Consider the following 23,140-nt stretch of genomic DNA (forward strand, 5'->3'; position numbering starts at 1 on the left):
TAAATGGTGTTCTGCCATGCATAACAATTATAATAGAACATATTCAAAAATTCGTCAATTATTGAAAGTTTACTTGCTGCATTTCAATTGATAACTTATAAATGATATATTTTAAAAAAGTGAACATGCTTTTTGTGATAAATTTTCAGTTAAAATTAAATGCGATGAGACATTTTATTAAATGAGGGGGTTTCTTCCTAAAACGTTACGTATTTTATGGTTGATCCTTTATGTACATCAAATATGTACTCAAAATAAAATATCTATGATTTATCAATCCTATAATTGCAACGGTTGACTTACTGAAGTGATTTTACGCACAAAACTGGGTGTGTCCCACTTGCCCCGTTTAGCGAGGCAACTGCGTCTAATGGCTCATGTACATCTTTCTTCTAAGGTTTTCACAATTTCGAAATTATTCGATCAAATTCATGCACACACCAGCAAATATGTTGCCACAATGTGACCGTGTTGTTGGATTTGTAAAATATTGACATTTGAAAATTATTCTGAACAATTTGTTTGAACTATCGTTTTTTTATGTCCCACTTGCCCCGCGGTACCTTACATACCCTCAGGAGACGTCTCCATTCGACTCGGTCCATGGCTGCTCGTTGCCAGCCACGCATTCTGCGAAGGGTCCGCAGATCGTCCTCAACTTGATCGACCCATCTTGCTCGCTGTGCACCACGTCGTCTTGTGCCGGTCGGATTGTTTTCGAGAACCATTTTCACCGGGTTGGTATCCGACATTCTGGTGATATGCCCGGCCCACAGCAGCCTCCCAATTTTTGCGAGGTGGACAATGGTTGGTTCTCCCAGCAGCTGGTGCAATTCATGGTTCGTCCGCCTTCTCCACGTTCCGTTTTCCATCTGCACTCCGCCGTAGATGGTCCGCAACACCTTCCGTTCAAAAACACCAAGGGTGCGTTGATCCTCTGCACGTAGGGTCCATGTTTCGTGCCCATAGAGGAGTACCGGTCTAATCAGTGTCTTGTAGATGGTTAACTTCGTGCGATGGCGAACTTTGCTCGATCGGAGCGTTCTGCGGAGTCCAAAGTAGGCACGATTTCCAGCAACGATGCGTCTCTGGATTTCACTGCTGGTGTCGTTGTCAGCGGTCACCAGTGAGCCCAAGTACACGAATTCTTCGACAACCTCGATTTCATCACCGTCAATATGAACTCGAGGTGGGGGCGTGCCGTGTCTTCTCTTGAGCCCCTCGCTATCATGTACTTCGTCTTGATGTTCAGTCCGATTCGCCTAGCTTCAGCCCTTAGTCGGATGTACGTGTCCGCCATCGTCTCAAAGTTGCGTGCAACAATATCAATGTCGTCGGCGAAACCAAGTAACTGAAGTACTTTCTGAAAATCGTGCCACTCGTGTCTATCCCCGCTCTTCTTATCACACCCTCTAAAGCAAAGTTGAACAGTAAACACGAAAGGCCATCACCTTGCCGTAACCCTCTGCGAGATTCGAAGGGACTCGAGAGTGTCCCTGATACTCGGACTACGCACATCACTCGCTCCATCGTCGCCTTGATAAATCTTATCAGTTTGTCCGGGAAACCGTATTCGTGCATAATCTGCCATAGCTGTTCTCGATCGATTGTATCATAGGCCGATTTAAAATCGATGAATAAATGATGTGTGGGTACATTGTATTCGCGGCATTTCTGCAACACCTGGCGGATGGCGAATATCTGGTCCGTTGTTGCTCGTTCGCCCATAAATCCTGCCTGATATTGTCCAACGAATTCTCTAGCAATTGGTGATAGACGGTGGCAAAGAATTTGGGAGAGTACCTTGTAGGCGGCGCTCAGAATTGTGATCGCACGATAATTGGAGTAATTCAACTTGTCGCCCTTTTTTTAGATTAGACACACGACACACGACACCGTATTTTAGCAACTCGCTCGGAAGTTGGTCAACTCCAGCGGCTTTGTTGTTTTTCAACTGTCTAATCTCCGTTTATACCTTTTGGAGATATGGAGGCGGAAATCTTTCGTCGTCCACGCGCGCTCCCAAAGTTATTTCCGTGCCACCTTCGCTACTGGCCACATCACCATTAAGGTGCTCGTCGTAGTGCTGTCGCTACCTTTCGACCACCTCACGTTCGTTCGTGAGAAGATTTCCGTCACAGTCTCTGCACATGTCGGCTTGTGGCACAAAGCCTTTGCGTGAACGGTTAAGCTTCTCGTAGAACTTCCGTGTGTCTATCTTTGATGGTGCTTTTTTTTCTTCGGAAGATCGGGTTTTGTCCGTTCCGTGCCTGTTTATACCGTGCCTCGTTCGCTCTCGTGCGGTGTTGCAGCATTCTCGTCCATGCTGCATTCTTCTCATTCTTCAACTACTCGCATTCGCCATCGTACCAGTCGTTTCTCTGATTCGGAGCCGCTGGACCTAGTGCTGCTGTTGCGGTGCTTCCTAAGGCGGATCTTATGTGCCTCCAGCCATCTTCAAGAGTGGCGGCGCCAAGCTGCTCTTCCGTTGGTAGGGCCACTTCCAACTGCTGCGCGTATTCTTGGGCTACTTCTGAGTCCCGTAGCCGCTTGATATTAAGCCGCGGCGTTTGACTTCGACGCGAGTTGGTCACCTTCGAAAGTTTTGAGCGCATACATACAGCAACTAGGTAGTGATCCGAATCTATATTCGCACTGCGGTATGTGCGAACATTGGTAATGTCAGAGAAGAATTTCCAGTCGCTTAGAACGTGGTCGATTTGGTGCTCGGTTAGATTATCGGGTGATCTCCAGGTGGTCTTATGGATATCTTTGCGGGGGAAGAAGGTGCTTCGGACTACATTACCACGAGAGGCTGCAAAGTTGACGCAACGTTGGCCGTTGTCGTTAGATACGGCGTGCAGACTGTTCCGCCCGATCACCGGTCTGTACATCTCCTCTCGTCCTACCTGTGCGTTCATGTCGTCAACAACGATTTTCACGTCACGCGGCGAGCATTCGTCATAAATCTGCTCCAGCTGCGCGTAAAACATCTCCTTCTCATCGTCGGGTCTCCCTTCGTGAGGGCAGTGTACGTTGATGATGCTGTAGTTGAAGAAACGGTATTTTATCCTCACATCCTTGCGTTGAGCGGCTGCCTCCCGATAACGCGTTGTCGCATCTTGCCCAACACCTTGGATTTAGCTGTGCGCGATTCAGCATTTCTTGCTCAGCCGCTGGATACTAGAACAGACGCTGTTTGAACCGCACCTTTTGGTGAACAGACGTAACAGGCATAACCGTCCCACTTTTAATTTCATATCAAAAGTAATATATTTTCGTAAAAACCAACTTTTGACTCTAAAAAATACCCATTTCCTCATGCGAGGAAATTAAAAAAAAAATATCATAACCTCTATCAATACGGAGCATAAATGTTGCTCAATCTTTAATCGCGTTTTTCTCGGCTTCATATTTTGGAACATGTGACAATTATGCGTATAACGGCAGCAGAGGTATGATTCCTCATATTTCTGTTTGCATTTGAGATGCAAATTTTGACTAAACTTCCTCCAAATGCGTTAACACAAAACAATCAAAGAACACCTAGTAACGATTGTATAAATCACCGCCGCCCTATACGAAAAATCTATCTTTGATACCTCATTTCTTGTGAAAAATCTGAAATTATTGTAACCGCATTTGATATTTGCATTTCAAACGCACACAGCAATAGAATCTAACCTAATATTTCTCTAAAAATATTTCTAAGTACAGTGCCTATAAAATTCACTTTGTGTTTTTCTTAATCCCATCAAGTGAGCAGTATTCTAAAGGCACTCACTTTTGAAGTCTGCCTCTCAAATGTAAGCATATTTTTTCTTAAAAACAAACTATATAATAAATAAGTCTTCATAGTTTTACCAAACTGTCCAGCTGTTGAAAGCTCGGTAAAACTTACTGTATATTTTAATAGTAGTTTACGCAACAAGTTGCAGAATGATTATTTCTACAGCAGAAGTCGTACATTTATCCAACGAGACTTGCCGAGTTGGATACTTACGACGAGTGCTGTAAAAATTGAGTTCTGCAACGAGTTGCGTACATTTTTTGCAAGTTCGTAAAAGACCACTTGAGGATATCATAAATCATCAGTCGCAGCATTACACTGTTACGCAAAGCCCGAGGTTGAACGTTCGCGTTTGACAACATATTAATAACAGCTTAATTTAGTTTTACCAAATTAGGATGACAGTGTTGCGTAATATAGAACACTTAGATATAAGAAATCAAATAATGTTTGTGAGAAATTATTGAAAACTGACTTTAGAGATGAGCTTGATTAAGGGGGTAGGATCCGTCATTGATTTCAGAATGTGCAAAAGCAGTTTTTTCGTTCGAAATCAAGAAAATTTACAGAAAAATGTGTTCACTGTATTCTATTCTCCAACCGAAACACAGTGAACACATTTTTGTTGAAGAATTTTCAATTTGAACAGAAAAACTGCTTTCGAAATTTCGATGATGACGATTGTTACGATGACGGAGCGTTGAACGTTAAGGCTAAGTAGCCTGTCATTCGTTTTGGCAGCCATGTTGTCCAATAAACATAAATAATATTGATACAGAAAAGTATCAATACTAGCGCTTACATGCAGAAAGTATGCTGATACTTTTTCAGCTATGTTAGTGCAAAACCAAGCGATATTCTTTGGTTTGCAATTGTGACACGAGTTAGCCACAATCATCGATGCCCAGTACAAATTTCAATGACGGCCTACTTCGCCTTAAAATAGAGGCTTTAGACTTGAATACTTTTTCAAGTATTTTCTGAACAGTAAACGGAGTAAACATTCGACAGTAACTTTTGGTATGAAATATTATACTTTGCGTAGCACAATGATTATCATCGAATGCGGTTTTCCCATTTCAAATAGCTCTTTCCAATATATATTTTTCAGAAAGCAATGAACAGCACCATCAGATCTCACAAACATAACTGATATGTTATTTCGTTTTAATTTATCAGAATCACATTTACCACAAACCAAAAAACCGTCGGACTCGTGTAAATATATAGCACGCACAATGTCATAAGCCATCTTTAAAGAAAATCTTCGCAAAAAAAAACAATTTTACAAAATGTGGGGTTGGAACAGTAGCGTAGCTAGGGGGCGCAGTCCTTACGTGGCCCCGTTGTTGGGGGCCCCGAAATCATGGTTGAAAATATTTCAGCACAGTATGAGTTGATTTTTTTAACGAACTGAAATATACACAGGCAAGGAAAATCAGGTTTTGTGGAGACCTAAATTTGAAGTGTTTGAGAACCCCTATAAAATCCAGTATATTGATAAAGATCAACGTCATAGAACAGTATTTTTTTTTAAAGGAAATTGATTTTTTGGATTTAAAAATACATTGTTTAGCTAATAATCAATTATCCGGGGGCTGAAACGAGATACCACTTTCCAGTCTCCTTTTGGTTTCTCTTTTCAGGTATGAACAGATGAACTCAAGGTTCATTATTTTCTATAAAAAAATCCTAATGTTTTTGAAGGGCCCCCGAATCTGACTCCGCACCCTTGAAAATCCTAGTTACGCCACTGGGTTGGCATGGTGGTTGGTGTGACAAAAGTAAAATTTTAAATTTGTTCCGGCTTAATGGCACTTAAGCTAAAGCTAATCAACTAGGACAAAATGTGGAAATACCTGTGCCTCATCCTTGGAAGACAAGTGCGTATGGAGTGACGTTAAGGTGCTTTAATTCACACTTGCAGCACACCACATTTGACTCCGCATCTCTCGCTTATAGTGAATCCTAGACCATTACCCTTCGCATGATCCATCTCCTTGACATCTATGAAGGCGTCGGTGAGTCTCTGGCATCTCTTCAACCAAGAAGATGGGCGTAACCTAGAATGGAAAGTATCATGTAATTTCATCTCTAACTTCCGATTAGCAATGCTATTCCTTCCAAAATTATTATTCATGATTAATTAAATACTAAATTAAATTAAATAATTAACATGACAGATTTTAGTATGCAATCTGCGAAATACTCTGCTATCACACAACGCAACGCCTATAAACTTTTTAGAGACTTGTACTAAAAGACCAGATCGAACACCAAGACTTGGTATCTAAAAAGAGACCGGCAGGTACCAGCCCTGCGATTTTGTAAAAGCGTGGCATGCCGCGGCCACTTGATCTATCGCTGTAAGTTTCCAAGCTCCAAAGAGACAGCTGGGCCTCCTTTTCTCAGCCAGTAGGCGCCGATTCGGTCCGCGACGTGATCAGAGTCGATCAGTCTTCGTCGGTTGCTTAGACGGTTCGGAAGTGCGCTGCTCTCACAAACTCACAAAAAGCGTGCTCTGTGTCTTTTGGCTGCGGGGGCTTCTGCATCGCGAACGACGTTGTGTTGTTGGTGTAGTTGTTCGAAAACAAGTTGCATTGTTGGATAAAACGGCGACACAAAACTACATGCGTGAAAAATTACATAATTTTTAAATGATATACTAGTGTGTTGTGTGGTGCTCTGAAGAAGTACAGCTGAGAGGCTCTGTCGTTGACATTGCTTGAAACGAAATATTTTAGTGTGAGACATCTTATCAATGAGATCTTCGATGATTCATTGAGAGATACTAGGTTGAATATGTACGATTTTGGTGAATGTTCAATGTAACTTTTACCACCAAATTAATGTAAATCAGTCATTAACGCGCCTTATATGAGAGTGACAAAAAGTTCATTTAAAAAGTTGAATGCAATCGATCAGTGGCTAAAACAAAGGAAAAGGCACCAAAAAGTGTATTTCGTTGTCGATGTAATAATACTTGAAGTGAAAGCAACATGTGAAAGCAGATACGCGTCTCCGGGCCTTCCACCGATTCCACGATTGAAGGAAAAAAGTCAGTTGTTTACATTTTGCGCTTGAGCTTTTATTCACCCGTCGAATCCGTTGATTTGATCTTTTATTTCGTTTTGTTCGCGTACCGATACCCTAAAAGTGAAGTATTTTTCAAATAAAGAAGAAAAATTTCATAGACGAAAAAAAGTGTCGAAGATCACTGACATTTTTCCTCTATCCTTGGGCAGTGAACGGTAACCGTGGCAACCCAAGTAAGGGATGAAAGTGAGGCTGCGTCACGTTTTATAAATGAAAGGCACCTTGTCCAGCCTACTATTGAAGTCGATTGAGTTGAGGGAAAGAGCCGTGATAGGAGCAACCCGAGTAGCAACTTCAGCAGGCTGTTGCAGTTTATGTCCGTCGTCCCCCTGGTGGTGTCCCCAAGTGACTGTATAGATCCGCGTAAATGATGTTATTGGCAAAAGCTTTGCTGGTGTGCTGTTTTACGATACTCGCCGAACTCAGCGTGATTGAAGGTAAGGAAGTTAAGGTGGTTGTCGTCGTTGGCGAGGCGGGCGAAAGCCTGAACTGATGACTGACGTGTGTGGACAGCACGCCCAAAATGAGCTGCTGGCATGTAATGTTGCATGTGCAGGCTTAGCTGCTGCTTGGCAGATTATTTTGCGCGAGAGTTTCTCAAACTGTGGTTTGCAATTTATTTGTAATGAAAAGTATGGCAATATGTTCTTGATGCAATTCATAACTTCCTACAAAAATACCAAAAAGGTCTTTTGTAAAAGACTATCTATCTCTGACTAATTTCAAATTTGTACCGGTGTCTAACCCCGACTGAGATATGTGAAACATGCCTAACTTGCTTGAACTGTTGGCTACAGGAGTTGTTACGAATTTCTATAGGGTTTGTCGCTTATATTTTCTGTTGGTACGAATCTTTAGCTTTGTTGATATTTTGCAAGCTAAAACTAATCTTAAAGTGGATGCTAAAATCTAAGCAAAATCCGTTGAATATCTGCTTAAGAAATAGTAATTTCTGGAAAAACGGTTTCGAAAAAGTGCTCATTTGTGTTCTCTTTTTGATTCATGTCCATATACAAATCAAACTTCATGATTTTTAAGGCTATATTTAAGCAGTTATTAGCGAGACTCCAAGTGTGACCCTGCGATAAGTTCCAGTCGCCTCAATCATAATATGCATATCGAACGTTATGGTTTTGCAAGACGATATTTATGCATTCTCAAGTTACAGTGCCCAGCTTATAGCAGGCTACGGGTGCTCCCAGAGATGTGACCAATACAGAACATGGTATGGAATGTCATGGTTTTTAAGGCGATGTTTATTTATTCGTGGGAGTTCAAGTTCAACACGTTAAGAATTATATTTATAGTATGATACCTCTCTGCCCATAATTGTACAAGAGTAACATTTGTATTTTTGTCTATTTGGAGTTGATACAAATGAGGATTACTAAATCATGAGTACATCCGACTGTCATAATAATATTCACAAGATTGTTCTAGTAATTTCGAACAAATACCATGTCTTTTTGAAATATAACCGCATAACAGTCACACTGAAAATGCATACGTTATTGCAATAAACTTCTTACAGGATTTAATTTCTGGCTGTTCGCTTGTGTCAAACGAACTGTGCCAAATTTTTATGTTTGGTATCTTTTAGACTAACTCCTAGTTGATCATGGAAGTAGCAAGGATTTTCATCTGGGGAGGATGATATACCTCAAAGGCATTATTCACCAATTTCTCTTAAAACGACAAATTCAGAATTATTTGTATTTTTTAATGTTGTTTTCTAAACTATTGCATGAAATGTAGTAACACTAGGACGTAAATCTTCCTATTTATATTACGATGGGTAAAATAGTACCCAAAAAGCGTTTTATTTTAACTTATAGACTAGACAATGGGTTCAGTCAAACGTTTTTGGTGGATTAGAAAAAGTCAAAAGATTTGATTGGTAACGAATAGGACTGAAATCGATATAGTGAAATCTTCAAGTCCAAGAGAAATTCCTCCAGCGTTTCATTCAGGCATTTTGCAAAGAGTTTTTTTATATTCCCGCATCGAGGGTTATGCTTTTGAAAATACAAGTGCAGGGTGTCGGTATGTAATACGAACAACAATATTTGGGAAAAGTTATCCCTCAATGAATAAAATCAATATCAATTTGTGCAGATTAGCTTTCAAATTTCGTATGAAATATATGCGGACACCCTGTAACTATCTCATGGGCTTCTCAAGAATTTCACCAAAGATATCTTGAGAAATTCTTCTACTCAAAAAAAAGAGTTGTTTCCTCGGAAGCTTCTCTTGTCATTTTATTTGGCATAGCTTCATCAGGAATCAGGTCAGAGAATTATATAATTATATAATACATATTACTTGAAAGTACTTCTGCAGTTACATTCCATGGAATTAGAATGTTATATTCTTAAGAATTTCCTTCTCTGGATCTACCGTTGCATGAACTCCCCCAAAAATTTATCTCAGGATCCCTGATTAGATTCTTCCAGTTTTCTCAGTCTACTCGGGTACTGGGAGCTCTTATAGTAGTTCTACCAGAAATCTGACAATATATTCGAAGATATTCCTTTTAATCAAAAGGAATAATTTCATGAGCTTTATTCGAATCTCTGAAGATATTTTTCACTAGATATTTGTCTAACAATTCCGATAATGACTAAGGTTGAAACAATACCATCAAAGTATCGATACTTTTACTTGAAAGTAGTATTAGAAAAAAGTATGTATCGATACCAACAAAATATCGAGTAAAATCGATACCTACTTGAATCATATGCAGTGCCGTAGCGTGCTGTTGACCAGGTTGGCGCCCGCCAAGGGCGACAGTCTTTGTAGGGCGAAAAAATGCTTCACGCATTTGGTCAATTTTGAGAGATTTGTTATATTAGTACGCCTCTTAGGTTACAAGTTCATAAGAAATTCCTTAATGTAATAATGGAAATTTCAAACAACTCTTGAATCGCTATCGATGATTATCATATTATTTGATATTTCGGGCGATACCCATACAATAATTTCAAAATTTAACTTTGGTTCATATAGTTACTTGTTTAATCTCTAAGTGATTTTTCTTGTATTTCCATTAAGCGTTCAAACTGGATTAAGCATAAATAAAGCTAGAGGTTTATATTGAGATACAATAAGGAAATATTCAAATAAAATTGATAAGGATGACAAAGAATTTTTGAAAACACTAAACAACAATTCTATTGAGCAGGAACGAAAGTCATTGCGTAACAGCTATATTTTTTCAAACACAATTTCACGAAATCACAGGTTGAATTCTCACAAAATCCTGAAAGAAGCTCACAGAATCTTTAAGAGGGTTCTCCGAGTACGGTACATAGTTATCTAAGAAAATTCTGAACTGGCCTTTCATATGATGCCATGTGAGCTGGGCATGGTTCCTTAGTTTGAACATATTTTACACTGACTAATATTAGTTTTTCGAAAATGTTTGATTCAGTGGAGATGATTTAGAACTAACTAATTTTAGATTAACTTACAATATCATTTCTGAAATTCAACTCAAAGAAGGAGAAGTGTGGAGATTTCTAGAACAGTTGAAATCTTCTTTTATTAAACTACTCTCACGAGTAATCACTGTAATGTTTCCAAGCGCATTTTATCTATATAAATAAAAATGGAACGGTATTTGTACGTCACGAAATGGCTTGAGAACGGGCCTAAGGATTTGAATGATTCTTTCTTCATTTTGATTATCAAGAGTTCCGTGTTTCTGTGAACAAACAGTTTAAGAAATTCACCTGGAATGTTTGAAAAACTAAGCTAAAATAAAGCTGTCACTTTGTATGGGAGTCTTCTTAGTATAATAAATTAGGGACGTTCCGATATATCGAATTATTTTGGCCAACCGATTCTTTTTTGCTGTTCGTGAACGTTCACTTTGATGTTTTTGCATTATACAACATTTTCTACCAAAAGTTCAATGTATAAGGATTATCATAGTGGTAAAAAATGTTGGGAAACAATATTTTACTTTTGGTTTTTCGTGTGACTTTCTTCTGATATTTTTGGTTTCGATATATCGAAAGGATTCCGAAACACAAAGTTTCGTATTGTTGCGTAGGTGGTAATTATGTTCACGCTTTTTAACGTTTATGGTGATCTTTATTCATTACTTTATTGGATTGAAATATTAGTTCTGCCAAACATATCAATTTGAGAAGTTACGAGTAGCAAAAAGGAACTAGTTGATGAAACTGATTCGATATATCGGAACGTCCCTATATTAAAACGGCCTACTGTATGGCAATACAACGTTTGCCGAGCCAACTAGTTAATTAATAAAACAATTTCCTATTTCTCCATATTAATAGGTACTTTGGAATTGAACTTCTAAATAAAACTTATTTACGAAACCCAAATTTTCTCATAATTTTCTGTGACGCCACTAAAAAAATTGAAAAGGGACTATTTTTTTTATTAAACTTCATATAAAGGAATTGACAAATTTCTTCCATTTATTGAAAGATTAATGACAAAACAACAGCAAAAATGATTTCTAAAGGAGTTGTTAATCAAAATCATTATAGATGCCTACACTGATAGGCAAAATAAAGTGCCCATCTCACCAGTTTTTGAATTTCTCTCATTAATTTGGTTCAAATTAAAGTTAACACACTTAAATCTTTTTTGGTATTTTATTTTTGATATTCTTTTAAAGTTGCACTTGCGAAATTTTGATAAAAAACAAGAATTTTACTCATAGAAAAAGAAAATCAATTTGTATTGAAAAAAAAAAAATAGTGACAAAATAAAGTGCCCACTTCCTTCTTGGCCCCAGAAAAGATGATTTAAGAAAAATAAAAAGCTATTGAATAGTTAATCTGTCCTCCTTTGGCCTTAAGGACTTGCTGGAGGTGCTTCGGCATGCTTTTCACCAGGTTTTGTAGGTGTTGTGGTTCTAGTTCTTCCCAGGCGCGCTTGAAGGCTTCAAAATAATTATTTTTGTTGGTAACACCAGTTTTGTCAACCCTGGCATCGAGATTCGTCCACAAATTCTTGATGGGGTTGAGGTCTGGGCTTTGTGGAGGCCATTCCAGCGGTTTAATCCGACAAGACCGGAAGAAAGACTTGGTCTTCTTGGCAGTATGCTTCGGGTCGTTGTTCTAGAGAAATATGAATTTCTCTTCAAGGCCCGTCTGGTTCAGCGAAACCTCCAGATTTTCTCGCAAGATGTTGATGTAGGAATCTGCCGTCATTATTCCGTCGATTTTTACAAGGCTTTCTACTCCACTCCATGAAAAACACCCCCTGACCATCACATTTCCTCCTCCATGCTTCACCGTTCCTTGGATGTGGCGCTCTGCCCCACACACGAGCCCGCCGCTTTCGGTTAAACAGCTCGAGCTTCAGGAGCGCTATATCCAAGGAACGGTGACGCATGAAGGTGTGATGTGATGAAATGTGATGGTCTGGGGGTGTTTTTCATGGAGTGGAGTAGGAAGCCTCGTGAAAACCGACGGAATAATGACGGTAGATTCCTACATCAACATCTTGCGGGAAAATCTGGAGGTTTTGCTGAACCAGACGGGCCTTGATGAGAAATTCATATTTATCTAGAACAACGACCAGAAGCATACTGCCAGGAAGACAAAGTCTTTCTTCCGGTCTTGTCGGATTAAACCGCTGGAATGGCCTCCACAAAGCCCAGACCTCAACCCCATCGAGAATTTATGGGCGATTCTCGATGCCAGGGTTGACAAAACTGGTGTTACCAACAAAAATAATTATTTTGAGTCCTTGGAGCGCGCCTGGGAAGAACTAGAACCACAACACCTACAAAACCTGGTGAAAAGCCTGCCGAAGCGCCTCCAGCAAGTCCTTAAGGCCAAAGGAGGACAGATTAACTATTAAATAGCTTTTTATTTTTCTTAAATCATCTTTTCTGGGGCCAAGAAGGAAGTGGGCACTTTATTTTGTCACTATTTTTTTTTTCAATACAAATTGATTTTCTTTTTCTTTGAGTAAAATTCTTTTTTTATCAAAATTTCGTAAGTGCAACTTTAAAAGAATATCAAAAATAAAATACCAAAAAAGATTTACGTGTGTTAACTTTAATTTGAACCAAATAAATGAGAAAAATTCGAAAACTGGTAAGGTGGGCACTTTATTTTGCCTATCATTGTATAAGCCTCTGCAATTTTGTTTGAACAAGTAAAAATATACTTTGCACATTGTATACAAGAGAGCGAAAAAAGTAAAGTAAATGTTCCAGGGATTTCAAGAAGATTTTTGAAAGCCGTGCTCAGATTTTTTTATTCTGCAGATGCGTCTCATGAACTATAATTTCTATATGAATTTCTTCAAAAGTTCTTTTAGGTATTCTTCAACAGTTCTCAAGAAGAACTAACTTGTACACCTTCTATTGGTATTTGACAAATATGTTGATGTACTAATGAGTGAATACTCATGTCTCTTTATAATACTTTTTGTTTTTTTCCTAGTATATTGAAAAAAAATCTTCGATGGAAAGTAACCATGCTGCAATTTATGCATATAAAAGATATACATAAAGCTAACATTGCTCTATAACTACAATTGATATAAAGTGTGTAAGGGCCCTTCTAGAGGCATACTGATGTTATATCTTATATTATTATTTTGACGATTGTGAAGCCTTTCCCACTTTGAATTCACTTTAACTGTAATTACACAGTAATGCTAGCTTTTACACCGTTTATATAAATAAATTACAGCTTGAGCGCATGGCTGTTAAGGAAATATTACGAAAAATCGCAAACAAACTTTATCATGAAAACAAAATTGGGCGCCTCTAAGTACCCAAAGGTTTGCTAAGGGCGCCGTGAGGCCACGCTACGGCTCTTATCATATGAGTCGTTCTTTTTATTACAGAGACAACATGTAACGAAAATTATTTCGATAATTTTTTTTTAATAATCACACTGTTGATTTATTCATAAAGTAAACCACATTTAAAACAAAAGTCTTGAAATATTTTTAGGTATCAATGTCGACAGAAATGCCACAGGGGTTTTTACTCAATAACAATGGGGTTGTTTTTATTTTACATTTCGGAAGGAACAAGGAAACAAATTCGTCACAGACGTCACACTCTGATCATTGTCCATCGACCATCTTTTTACCGGTCGATTCAAAAATATAGTGGGTGGCCAATCGACCACCCGCAGCGCTCACATTGTTTTTGTTCGCGTTTGACGTTTACACACTAACGCCATCGTTGGCATGTCGGCCAAACACACTAATTTTAGCATTGGGCGTACATGTTCTCGTGACTATGAGTTTGATCGAGAGTTGCTCTAATTGTAACGTCTGTTTGTCTGTGATTATGGTTTCCGGAAGTAATATCAAACTCATTCATAATTTCAAAACATTCAAAACAAAATATTTATTTCCACCGCATAAATGAAGTAACGCATGGAATTTTATGAAATCTACAGGTAGAGAATTCATTTCGCTGTTTACCGTCCTTTATCAGGAAAATAAAATAATTTCAGAGGTATGTGATGAATGTGTAAAAAAGTTTACAATCCAAACAATAGCTGCGCTACCGAGGTATAGATGGCTAACAAGTATGTTTTGTTTTGGGCTTGGAGGCCTATTACATACAGCATTTGAGTTTAAGGTCCAATTTTGTCACGAATCCCGGGACAAGCAAAAAGGCCGGGAAATGGACACTATAGTAGGCTCTAAGTTATGAACAAACTGTTTTAAGACTAGGATTAAGAATATAGGTTATCCATTTAGTCTGTACGATATTATTATCGAAGATTATACAATAAACAATACACAAATATCAAGATGCCAAAATACTTGAATAAAACAAAACATTACTAGCAAGAAGATCGTAGTGTACCGTGCTTCATACCGGACGAGAAAAATTTTCATTTCCGTCAAAATAGTATTTTCTTAGTTACCTCAGTAAGTAATTAAATTTAGTTTTTGAATTCATTTAAAAGGATGTCGCTGAGTTGGTGGCCTCGCATTATGTAAGTGCTACATCAACATTTGCTCCCCCTATCTCATGTCACGGTAAAGATGGGTGTGGCTGGGAATAGCAATATTCATGATTTTGGTATTCTTGTTTAAGATTGGATCGACAAATACTCCCCATCCTTGTTCTTGAAAGCAGTCTGAATGAGACTATCAAAAATAAACATGAATGTTACTAGTATCCAAACTACGAAGTATACCATAACTACGCTAACGCTACCACTTTTCCCGTGAACTTTGCCTAATTGTGCTACTCTTCTCCGCATGTCAGTTTTTTAACATTTGTTCCCCGATTTCAGTGCCAGTGTGATAGAAAAATAAACAATCATAAGGAGCCTTCCTTAGCCGAGTGGTTAGAGTCCGCGGCTACAAAGCAAAGCCATGCTAAAGGTGTCTGGGTTCGATTCCCGGTCGGTCCAGGATCTTTTCGTAATGGAAATTTCCTTGACTTCCCTGGGCATAGAGTATAATCGTACCTGCCACACGATATACGAAAGCGAAAATGGCAACTAAGGCAAAGAATTCTCTCAGTTAATAACTGTGGAAGTGCTCATAAGAACACTAAGCTGAGAAGCAGGCTCTGTCACAGTGATGACGTTAATTCCAAGAAGAAGAAGAAGAATATATTTAGTCGTTTTCGCACATATTCCCGAATATTCTGAGATTGGTGAAACTCGAAAGAATCACATAGGGTGAATATCAGTTTGCATTCGGGGTATTGTCGTTTGCGGAAACGACATTCTCCTACACTCGGGCAAAAGTAGCACAATCTATTGCATTGACAATTTTTATCATTGTGTATTTATTCGGAAACTTGGAGAACTGATGGTTGAATTTTAGTATTCGACCGTCAGTTCCCCAAGTTATATTATTAAAATGATATAGCTGTAGCCATATTTAGGCAGTTCAGCAATAATAAAGAAAGAAAGAACAGCTTATTTTTAAAAGAAGAATGAATTATCTATGAAATGCAGAAAAAAAATGGTACATATCGACATGATTAAGCATGAAGAAATCTTAGACTCCTTTCCGATACTTATGTCCGTTATTTTTGGTGGTCTTTCAGATTTTTTATTTCGTCAACATTCTAGAAAAAAATCCGGTAAGCGGTTCTCCTTGGAAATGGTTTTCCGGTAAACAGTCTTCCGATAAATTACATTCCGGGTAATATCAGACAACCCTTCAGAAAAATACTAGATTCTTCGCCTTATTGGATTGAAATTTTTGGTGGATCTAATGCTGAGAGAATAAGCCATGTTTTTTTTAGTGAAGCATTTGGAAAATGCCATTGCTTTAAGTGAAAGTTTAGTAAACAAAATCCAATAAAGGGTTTTGTAAAAAAAAAGTTATGAAATAAGATTAACTCATTGCCTTTCGAATGAGACATAGATAGTTTCAATTAGACGTGTATTCACAGATATGTGAAAAAGCAGTTTTTTAGAGGATGACCTCAACCCAGACAACCAAAATTTACGTATAACGAAATCACCTAGAGGCTTTGCATGAGCAAAATTTTACTTATAAGATGCCACGAAAAGGCTTCCTACATACAAAAGTGGAGGCGATATACGTGCATATATTATGTAATGAATAATACCATATAATGCGAGTGTATAAATTTTCTACCGAACTAACCTGTGATCGTATGCGACTTAACTCATGACAACAAATGTTGATTTGACAGCTGCTATGGATTGATTCGACTTTCTTTATACGAGTGTACGGGACGAAACAAAATGTACATAGAACTCAGAAAAAAAGCATTTTATGCGAGAAAACTCGTCAATTTGACGATTTTATCCACCGTGTTTTGCGGGTTTGATATAATTTGTATGAATTAACGAGTTATTACGTGAACTTTTAGGCGAGCTCTGGTTGTCTGGGAAATTTTTGCACATTAGTGTACTTTTTTTTTCCTCTAGGAGAAATTATAATGAAACATTTTTTGATATCGAAATAAGCGATAAAAGTTGTGAGTATAAAGGATTAACAGTGATTACACCACATGATGTAAAAGAGAAATTTGTCCCTAACCTCTACAAAATTACAGTATCTAAAAAAGCAAATGAACCGTGCTGTTTTGGACATGAAAGCAAAAAAGTTGGTTCAAAGTTGAGCTGACTCATAACCAACAATCTTGATGACGAAAGTAGTAAAAGGTTGGCGATTAAAATAAAAACCAATTACGTTAAATTGTTGAACATTTCAAAACGTTTGGAATTTAGAGACGGATTGGGAAGCACTGCCGCAGAAGCAATTCACAGCCCAGCCACGGTGATGGCCGCTCGACATCGGGTATCAATCGTAATGCCGGTTGGCCTGCATGCATACAGATGTGTTGCACAAGACACAAAAATGTGAAAAAATAAAGATAATTGTTTTTCGGTTTTAATTGACTTCGATTTGTTCGGAAGCTTTGGCGACCGAGCTAACGAGACATGTCGCAAACAGGTGGACCTCCCCATTCGTCTCACAAGCTTAGCGCATATCGCAAAAGCCTGCGGCCATTAGGAAAGCTAACCATCAACGACCGCCCGGTATTGTTTTGCTTCTGCTTATGATTTTCTACGCTACTATCTGGAGGCTACCAACCGGCTGAGTTGTGAGTCAGAAAAGTAAATTAAATTAGCACGTCCCTTGTGCCTTCAGCGTTTAGAGCCACAGTTAGTTAACACGAAGGGTACGCTTTTAGCCATGATTGGGGAAAACACATTGCAAGCTGTTGGCTAAAGATGTGAACAATTTGTTCCTACGACAGCTCAATGACAAAATAAATCATGGAAAATTGATTTTAACGAGCCCGATCTTGAACTACCCATCTTGTAGGTTCTTTTTTTTGCGATATTTAAAACGAGTAAAAAAAGTATAAAAAACTAGAATGTTCGTTTAGTTGTGCTTGAAGCAGATAACTTTGTGAATGACAAATAACTACAGTAGGGTTTCAATTCTGATTTTTTTTGTTTTAATTTTAAAAAGCTTCTGTGATACAAAAAATGGAAGTTTATACTGACGCACACTCTTTGAAATTAAACAAAGTCGAGGTCTTCTGAATCAATACACCATGCGTGTTATTTTCACACATTCTGAAACTCGATCTTGTGCTGATTTCTGCATAGTTTTCTCAAATTTTAAGACGCACAGTGATGTTGAGTAATGCGGGGCTTCCTATGTGCTTTATACTTTGCGAAAAAGAGGAAAAATCATCACAGGAGTAGTTTTTTTCAGCATGTGTCAAAATTACACACACACATGTGTTGGTCAAGAAGAGCTGCAAATCGTTCTTGAATTTGCCTAATTTTTTTCAAGCGTTCGTGACAATATGTTGGACTATTCTTGCACCATGCGTTAACTGATTCGACTTTTGTTCGAATCTAGATCAATAAACGCCCCAAACCATGACTTATCTGTCAATCTTGCTTGTATGCTTCCGGTACGGTGAGACTTTTCAGTAACGCAGTTGCCTCTCCAGCGCGTGAAACCATAATGCTCACGCTAAATCGCGGGGCTTTCAATTTTATCATTCTAGTTGCTGGTACTCAAACCGGATGAAGCCCTTATCTTATTGGAAAATCTTCTTCGTTGCAATTTTGGGGTTTTCTGTAATTCTATTTGCATTACATTTTATGATTTCTTATGGAGCGCGTAACTTCCGTTGTTTGGCTTCTATATACTTAAATAGTGCCAATGATTGAAATTTGCTTTTAAATATTCTAGCAGGAATTTCATTCATTAGGCATCATTTTAAGAGTAATATAGATATTACAATTTTCATTTGTTCTCACTTAACGAAGTTTTTACCCTTGGGTTGGTTAACACCCAGGAGGCCCACGATCAAATTTCAGTTGTACCTTAAATTTCAATCAGCCATATCTCAGCAACGGCTCAACCGATTTTCAAAATTCTTTCACGTATCACATGTCCATATTGCATAGCTTGTTTCTAGAGGTGTTCAAATTTCCCCTAGAACAATTAAACCTTTTTTTCGTGCACCGGAGCGACATGAGAATCGTGCCAAATTTTAAGGCAAATGTTATAATTTGAGGTATTTCAAACCCGAATAACTCTAGATAACTAGACAAATAATGCATGTGAAGCAAAAACATATTTTGAGCATCCCTAACGAGACAGATTTGTGTAGATCGTGGATTTCTTATGCCAAAAGCTTTAGTGCTCTTGATGTGCATGCTAGAGGTTTGGAATCTTCGACAAAATATTTTGAATTCGATCTAGATAACTTACAACTCATCTAGATCAATTTTATCTTATGAAAGGAACGTTCTTGTTCAAATATCTTTCTGCAATGTTTTTCAGTTAGACATTTTTGACATTTTTAGACACAAATTTATTTGCTGATTTGCAGAGAACATGCTAGAACTGAAATATACATTTTTGATTACATTCAAAATTCAAATTACCGAAAAGGCATATGAAATGCCCTTTTTTCTAACTGTTTGTCTATGAACCAAAATTCGAAGCATTGACATGTAGTTTTTTCGACACTAATTTGATTGCATTGGCCTACAAAACATTTTTAAGGAGAAAATAAAATTCGTGATTACACTCAAAATTTCTTGAACTTGAAGAAGTCTTAGTTTTTGAACCTGTTTTTCTATAAATTAAATTTCAAAGCGGTGAAATGTAGTTTTTTCGTACATGTCCAGTTAACAATCAATTTTCAAAGCAATGGCATGTAATTTTTGTGGTATGAATTTGCTACTAGAAGCTCATTGTGGGCATCAATAGTAATTTTTGGATACTTTTTCTGAAAATCTACGGAGATGCTTATTTTATTACAACAATTTGCCTTCATATCGAGTTTCAGAGCGATGACATGTAATTTCTCTTCACGATTTCATTATCGTATTTTCGACAACTGTTTGCCTATCAATCCAAATTAGAAGAGACGATATGTATTTATTTTTATCATAAATTGTATTGTAGAAAACCATTGAACATGTTTGAGTGGAAATAGTTATTATTGTTAACACCCTACATTTGTTTTAAGCCCGTTTGCTTGTCGATCGAACTAAATTAAATTGATTGTGCAGGTCAATTTAACATGTTAAAACAATTATTTTTTTCGGAATTAAATTGATTGTGGAGGTCAATTTTACATGCTAAAGCAATGATACATTTTTAATGCACTTTAAATTTTATTTAACTTGCTTGAAACTCAACGTTCAAAGCAATCTCTTAGATGTCCATTAGCATAAATAGTAATTTTAGATAACACTCAAAATTTCCTGTACTTAAAATCTGAGAAACATTATTTTCATTCATGCATGTTTGCCTGTGAATCAAAACATAAAGCGATGACATTTGTTTTTTTTTTCTGAATAAAAATGTTCACTAGTCATCACATCGCAAATTGAAATTTACAGAAAATAGGCATTACATATAAGATTTTTGTAACTTTTAGTAAAAAATTTAGTATAATAAAAAATGTTTGGTTTCTACGCAAATATGTTTCATGAACTCCAAAAAGCCAATTTATAAAAATAGGGGTTTCCGTAGTTTTTAAGTAAATAAGTTTTAGTTGTAATCAAAAATTTTGGTTTCTGCTAAAATATATTAACAAGCCTTTTATATTCAAATTAATGTAAAAAAACTACATTTTATCGCTTCAAATATGTTAATATGGGCAAAAAGGTTTAAAATCATGGGTTTTCGTAGTAGTTTAATTAAAAGAAATTCACATTGTAATCAAACTTTTTTTTTCGTCCTAAAAGTTCACTGGGCTTCCACAACTTTTAACATGTAATAAATAACTACATGTTATCGGTTTAAAGTTTGTTTCATAGACATACAGGTTTGAAATATATTACACAAAAGCGAACGTTGAATTTAATCTAAAGATGGGTTTGTTCTTCCAAACATGTTCAACAAATATCACATTTAATTGCTGGAATGGTGTTGTATTGTTGAAATTGTGCCACAAAACATAGCAAATAAAATCAGGAAATGTTTTTAATTCAATAACTTAAGATATACTGCCTTTTTCGAGAACTTTTAGTGTGCATTCATTTTGAATAGTGTTTGGATCAATTGGTGTAAGAATTCTGAAAGACACTCCACTAAGAGGGCATATTCCTTATAAAAGTTTGAATTTGGATTTTTTTTATCGGAAAAACGCTTCTAATTTACATGTAGAATAGGGGTTTTCTTAGTTCTTTTTAGTTGTTCAAATTTTGAGTGCAATTAAAAGGCTATTTTATCCTAAATATGTTTACTGGACTTTAACTAAAAATTTAAATTTTAAAAACAATATTATATTAAAATTTGAAAAACAATATTTTGTAGATTACGCGCACAAAAATTTGAAAACTACCGTCTTGATCAGGAATAGAAATTGCAAAAGTGCTAAGTTTTTCATTAAATACTGTGAGGCTCGTACTGAATAAGTACGAAGTACACTCCCGTGCATAAGTTTGGGTTTACCCCCTAAAAATCATACAAAAGTATTCTGTCCATATCTCTGTGATTACACGTCCAATTTAAACTCTTCAAACCGCATTCGAAAGGCAAAGAACTCGAACTACTTCGAATGTATTTTTCCAAAAATATACTTTGATCTTTATATACTAAATTTTTACTTAAGGTTGTGACATTTTTCAAAAAACACACTGAAAAAACATAGCTAATTTCCTTAGCATTGGATCGACCAAAATTTTAAAACATGGTGTCATTAGAATCATAATCTTATATTCTTTGAAAAGCACTCACGAAATTTTGGCAGAAAAACCTGAAAACTATTCAAAATCAATGAAACTGTCATTCAAGTCATCGTGCAAAAGTTTGGGTTCACCCTTCAGTATGGCGTATCGTGCAAAAGTTTGGGTTCACCTGAACTTACTTAAAACACGGAAAATCTGTGGAATCTCAAACCAATCATTACTTGCGCTCGAAAAAGCTTGAAACTATTAAAATCGGTTGAAAATTGGCAGAGATATTAACAAAAATGATGTGCGTGTGGCTCAGGTGAACCCAAAATTTAGCACGATTTGCATCATACTGAGGGGTGAACCCAAACTTTTGCACGATGACTTGAATGACTGTTTCATTGATTTTGAATATTTTTCAGATTTTTCCGCCAAAATTTCATGGGGTCTCTCAAAAAATATAAGATTACGATTCTAATGACACTTTGATTTAAAATTTTGGTCGATCCAATGCTGCGGAAATTAGATATGATTTTTTATTGTGTTTTTTGAAAAATATCACACTTTTAAGTAAAAATTTAGTAAACAAAGTTCAAAGAATGTTTTTGAAAAAAAATACTTACGAAGTAAGAATAACTCTTTGTCTTTCATATGCGGCTCAAACAGTTTCAATTGGACGTGTAATCACATAGATATGGACAGAACACGTTTGTATGTTTTTAAGGGGGTGAACCCAAACTTATGCGCGGGAGTGTAACTGTTTTGACAGATCGCAAGCCACAAAGAAAACGTCGGGCAGTTACTGTGCACTGTCAGCTAGGGATTAAAATCAGGACCATTGATTCAAATCCAAACATTTTAGACCGTGATTTGGCCAAACTCGAACTTTTTGCCGTGAAGTACCGTGCAATGGATTCGACTTCGGATATTGAAGCCTTGGATCATACCATGTCTGCAGACAACCAAATAACGAACAAAATTGAAGAAATGGGGCCAAATTCCGTACCATGAAGTTGTCTGAGCAAAAGTTGACGGAACATAAGTTTTTTTTTTCTTGATAAGTGATACCCACGTAATTGACCCCAAGATTATTAAGAGATTTTGGGCTATAAGGGTCCTAAAGCCCTATCCCAATTTTAGTGTCAAATACTTAAGTTTAAGCCTAAAACACATGTCAATTTTTTAATGTTTTTTGTTTGTTTAAGTCAAAAGAAAACATTTTTTATGTTTTTTTTTTCAAATTTTGTAACACCCCTTAGCTTAAACTCAAATTTTGGGTGTATTTTGTTTTCCATGTCCCTTCCGAAATGCCAAATAGGAACAACCCCAGTGTTAAAACTAAAACCCCTGTGGTATTTTTGTCGACTAAGCGAACGCCAAACATGATCAAAAGTGTCAAGGTTCATATATGGATCCAATTTTTAAATTTAAGTTCAAATATGATATAGGGTAGGTGTACCAGTTATGGCCATAGTGGTTCCCTATTTCGCCATACGTTATAACTTAAATGTCTCCACATTTTGAAAAGTTTTGTGTGTTTTAGCAGTAAGATATAGGATATATCTTGATGTTAAAACATTCAAAAAGATTAAAAATGTGAAAGTCATCGAAATTTCACATGTGGCCAAATAGG

The 23,140-nt window shown here is 37.0% G+C and overlaps 1 protein-coding gene across 2 annotated transcripts in view; it reads left to right on the forward strand.

Moving 5' to 3' along the window:
• The first annotated feature begins 6,238 nt into the window (after positions 1-6,238).
• Positions 6,239-23,140, forward strand: part of LOC5564068 — a 131,627-nt gene continuing 114,725 nt past the window's right edge. Inside the window, exons 1-2 of one of the 2 annotated variants that reach the window (XM_021848405.1) lie at positions 6,239-6,946; positions 7,036-7,323. In XM_021848405.1, coding sequence (XP_021704097.1) covers positions 7,254-7,323 — 70 coding nt within the window. In that variant the 5' untranslated portion in view covers positions 6,239-6,946; positions 7,036-7,253. Of the gene's footprint in view, positions 7,324-23,140 lie in introns of both variants that reach the window. The other variant, XM_021848404.1, reaches the window with a different exon arrangement.

Source organism: Aedes aegypti, chromosome 1 (assembly GCF_002204515.2).
Source record: "Aedes aegypti strain LVP_AGWG chromosome 1, AaegL5.0 Primary Assembly, whole genome shotgun sequence".
Lineage (NCBI taxonomy): Eukaryota > Metazoa > Arthropoda > Insecta > Diptera > Culicidae > Aedes > Aedes aegypti.